The sequence below is a fragment of the Orycteropus afer genome, unplaced genomic scaffold, assembly GCF_000298275.1.
Source record: "Orycteropus afer afer isolate SDZICR_OR568_19922 unplaced genomic scaffold, OryAfe1.0 scaffold00260, whole genome shotgun sequence".
NCBI classification, from domain to species: Eukaryota; Metazoa; Chordata; class Mammalia; order Tubulidentata; family Orycteropodidae; genus Orycteropus; species Orycteropus afer.
The window spans coordinates 205,338-207,034 of NW_006921847.1; the positions used below are offsets into that span (position 1 = coordinate 205,338).

The 1,697-nt window shown below is 31.6% G+C and overlaps 1 protein-coding gene across 1 annotated transcript in view; it reads right to left on the bottom strand.

Moving 5' to 3' along the window:
• The window catches only part of SCFD1 (sec1 family domain containing 1), a 147,312-nt gene that overhangs the window by 59,400 nt on the left and 86,215 nt on the right, over positions 1-1,697 (bottom strand). Inside the window, exon 18 of the mRNA XM_007949997.2 lies at positions 507-569. Coding sequence (XP_007948188.1) covers positions 507-569 — 63 coding nt within the window. The remainder of the gene's footprint in view (positions 1-506; positions 570-1,697) is intronic.

The window sequence follows — 1,697 nt, forward strand, 5'->3', positions numbered from 1 at the left end:
TGTTGAAGAGGGTCTGTGCAGTCCTTTTGCCTAGTCCGCCATCTTGCGGGAGCTCGAAAATTACATAAATTTTACAGAATTTTCTGCATTCAGAATCATACCCATCCCTGGGGACTTACTACCTATTATTCAGCAGTATGTCTAGATCTATCTTGAAGCTAGGTCTTAAGTACCTAACTTTAAGTCTTTATTAGTTACAAACATTAACAGAAAAATAGCTTTAACTTTCAGATACTTTCTGAAAATGAAAATTGTAATGTTTCAAAAGAACAAAGAATGATACAAAGCCAGTAGCTCATATTACAAAAATTATATTTGTTTACATTTTAAGTGAGAATTTAAAGTATCTAAGGAACCAAAAAACATGTTAACTTATTGTCATGATTTATTCTGTATCAAAATGAAAACATTCTGCATTGAAAATGCCAGAGATTGTGTTATTAAAGCATTAAAGTCTGAGTACAAATTGTAGTACAAAATCCCAATCAGTATTATTAAAAACTTACCCCATTGATTTAGTGGTAGTGTTGCCATAGCTAGCAGGAGCTGAGGCCATCTTGGCAAAAGCCCTGCAAAATAAGAATGCTATATTTATATGCTGCCATTTATCAGAATTAACATTCAATGTCATGGTATTAAAATATCTGTCGACTAACTCTTTCACTATGGCAGGTATTTTCTGAAAAGAAATAATTTTTCAATATAACTATACTACAGTTATTACTGAATCAATGATATTCTTTAAAAAAACACATAAATGCATTAGTTTCCTAAACTTCATGATTTTTTTTTTAAATATCTGATCATTAAAGAAAAGAAATGAAGTAGAGGCTTGCTGACTTAAAAGAACAACTATGTAATTATTAAGCTTAATCTCTTTATTGTGCCCCACAATCTATACTTCTTCAATCCCAGAGGAATACATGCCTTTGCTCATGATCTCCTTTGGGGGTAAAAACTCACAGCCCTCTTCTCCAAAAGAAATCATACATTTTCCTTAAGACTCAGCTCAAAACCACTTACTTCATGAACACTCTTCTAATCCTACTACTCAATGTTTCTTCCTTTTAGTTATATTCTATACCACACACTTTTATACTTATTTCATATAGTCATTTATTTATCTTTCAATCCTTAACAACAACAAAAAATTTTGTGTGTGAAAAAAACATACAACAAAGGATACCATTTATTTTCAACATTCTAAATGGCCAGAATCTCTAACTGTACTGCAGGATTCTTGAAAACTGGGCAAAAAGTGGCACTTAATTTTGTTTTAAAAACATTTTTCTTTTGGAAATATTTTCATTATAGAGAATCCAGAAAATACAGAATGCTCCCAGAAGAATCCTATCACTTTGTGGTAACCACTGTTAGGATTTTGGTATATATTATTCTAATCTTTTTATATATGCACACATACGTTATGTAATTTTAAAATCAAAACTAGTATCATATTGTCCAAACTATTCTTTTACACATTTTCATTAACAGCATATCACAAGTACTTTTTTTTAAATTTATTTTTATTATTGTGATTTGGGTGAAGATTTACAGAGCAAATTCACTTTCCATATAGCAGTTTACATATACTTTGTCTCATGACATTGACCACAGTTTACCATGATGCAACAGCTCCCCTTCCACCCCCTCCCCATAGTTACCTCTTCCCAGTGTCCATCCCTCCATGGACTCCT